Below are 2,446 nucleotides of genomic sequence, written 5' to 3'. Positions count from 1 at the left end.
TTTGAGAGAGACAGAGACAGAATGCAAGTGGGTTAGGGGCAGAGAGAGAGGGAGACACAGAATCCAAAGCATGTTCCAGGCTCCTATCTGTCAGCACAGAGCCCGACAGTGGGGCTCGACCTCATGAGCTATGAGATCATGACCGGAGCCGAAGTCGGGCGCTCAACCGACTGAGCCACCCAGACGCCCCTCTACATTAAATTTTTTTTTTTTTTTAATGCGTGTAGGTTTTATTTTCTATCAGGTTCACTTCTTAACAGTAAAGGAGGCATTTGGTGGAAGGTGGAGAACTACTGAATTATAGTAAGTAGAACGTGCTATATTTACTATCTGTGCTCTGCCACTGAATGATTACTCCTCATGATAAGCGTTGCTGAACACACAGGTAATTCAGCAGATAATTCTTCATGACAGTTTAATCCGCAGCCTGGAATCCTTCTTAATGGCTGTGAAAAAGCAAAAGTTCCATATTCCTTCTTCATCGTATGCTGTCTGTTCTTGTTTTTATTTGTAAGTGTATATGGGACAAATGTCAGTATCAGATTCTATGTGCATGATGTTAAGTTACCCAAATGCATAAAGTACACAAACTCAGTGTAAGTGTGTAGCCATCTACATTTTGGTTAAGAGCCAGGTTTTATAAAGGGATAGATGTGGCTTCAGAAATTGACTGAACTCTCTGAGCCAACTTGGATCATCAGACTCTTACATGGAAAGAAAATGAAGATACCAGGTCATCCACTCATTCCCTTGTTTGGAGATTTAAGGAGATGTGGTTGGAAAATTCATTCTGGTTCCTTTGGAACAGAGAAGCGCATCTGGTATATGTATTTTTGTTTAGTCACTAGAGCTCTGTTCTTCAAAACAAACAAGATCTAGATTATTACTGAAGAGTGCATTTAAAAAATAAATTTGTGGTCAGCAGCATTTAAACTTCAGGATACCTTTCACAAAGATGACGCCGAAGGCAAAGAAGGAAGCCCCTACCCCTCCCAAAGCCGAAGCCAAAGCAAAGGCTTTGAAGGCCAAGAAAGTGGTGCTGAAAGGCATCCACAGTCACAAAAAAGGAAGAGCAGCCTATCACCTACATTCTGATGGCCATTCTGATGGCCATTCTGATGGCGTCTCCAAAGGCAGCCCAAATATCCTTAAAAGAGCGCCTCCAGAGAAACAAGTTGCCCTGTGCCATCGTCGAGTTCTCTGTGACCACCGAGTCAGCCCTGAAGAAAATAGAAGACAACAACACACTTGTATCCATTGCCAATGCCAAGGCCAGCAAACACCTGATCAGACAGGCTGTGCAGAAGCTCTATGACATTGACGTGGCCAAGGTCAACACCCGGGTTGGGCCCAACGGAGAGAAGAAGGCATACGTTCTGCTGAGTCCCGACTATGACACTTTGGATTCCGCCAACAAAATTGGCTTCATTGAGATGGAGTCCAGCTGGCTAAATCTAAATATACATTTTTTTTCCACCATAAAAAAAAAAATCAACTTCAGGATAGAGCCTAAACTCCAAATACTCATTAAATGTTTATTGGTCCTTCATGTATCCGTGAGGCAAGAGGTCCCCAGATGGTTCCACAGCTCAGGAATGAGCAAGTTTGCTAAGCTCAGGTGAGGGGGAAAAAACGTCTGATTAGAACCTATGGGATAACAGTAACCACAAAACTGAATTGAGGCTGTTAGTTTTTGGGGGGCAGGAATGAGGTTGGGATGGTTTGGTCATTTCATTTTAAGAAACCAGCAGGAAATGACCACTAAGGACTGGAAGCAAAAATCAATGATGCAAACAAGGTCATGCCACTCATAAACAAGATTCATTATCAGTGTAGACTTTCCGGCAATGTCTTTTGCTTTGATCACCCCGTCCACCTCATGGTCTCTTCCTGGAAGATACATATCATAACTTAGACCCTTCTCGTAGGAGACACGATGTCCTATCTGCCTCATTGGAATTGGTAATTTTACTGTCACCTTAAAACTATCTTCATGTAAGCAGATTTTTCTGGCTTGTATCTGGGGGAAAATTAGGTCAAAATAAAAAAAAAAAATTAAAAATCACAGCCAAAGATACTTACCAAGTGGACTGACTATTTAGCTCTTATTTGAAAAAATAACTAAGACTTTTCAAAGGGCTCTTTTTGCTTAAATCTGCAAGATAGGAATTCATTCACTAGAACATACTAAACCCTAAATTGCTTGAAAATGTGCGCATGGTTGACATTTGACCGTTTGGAAATATATTTTAAGTATTCCATGCAAAAATAATTCAAGGCAACACGTCTCAAGTACATCAGTGAAGCAAACATTTTTTTCCTTTGGGTCCACTGAACAACTAATGCACGCATTGTTTTTTGGTGTGCAGAAAGAGCACTCTGTTGAAAGAGTAGCTTGAATGTTTGGGTCAAGAGGCCTCATGGTAGAAGATTCTGATGGGTGGTT

At 41.5% G+C, this 2,446-nt stretch overlaps 1 protein-coding gene across 1 annotated transcript; it reads left to right on the top strand.

Moving 5' to 3' along the window:
• Window positions 1-933: 933 nt before the first annotated feature.
• On the top strand, window positions 934-1,622 carry LOC125919768 (60S ribosomal protein L23a-like). Its single transcript, XM_049626642.1, has one exon. It carries the CDS (start codon window positions 1,095-1,097, stop codon window positions 1,620-1,622), a length of 528 nt encoding a protein of 175 aa, XP_049482599.1. The 5' UTR covers window positions 934-1,094.
• Window positions 1,623-2,446: the final 824 nt, after the last annotated feature.

The sequence above is a fragment of the Panthera uncia genome, chromosome B4 (assembly GCF_023721935.1).
Source record: "Panthera uncia isolate 11264 chromosome B4, Puncia_PCG_1.0, whole genome shotgun sequence".
Lineage (NCBI taxonomy): Eukaryota > Metazoa > Chordata > Mammalia > Carnivora > Felidae > Panthera > Panthera uncia.
This window is presented reverse-complemented; position numbering and strand designations above follow the sequence as displayed.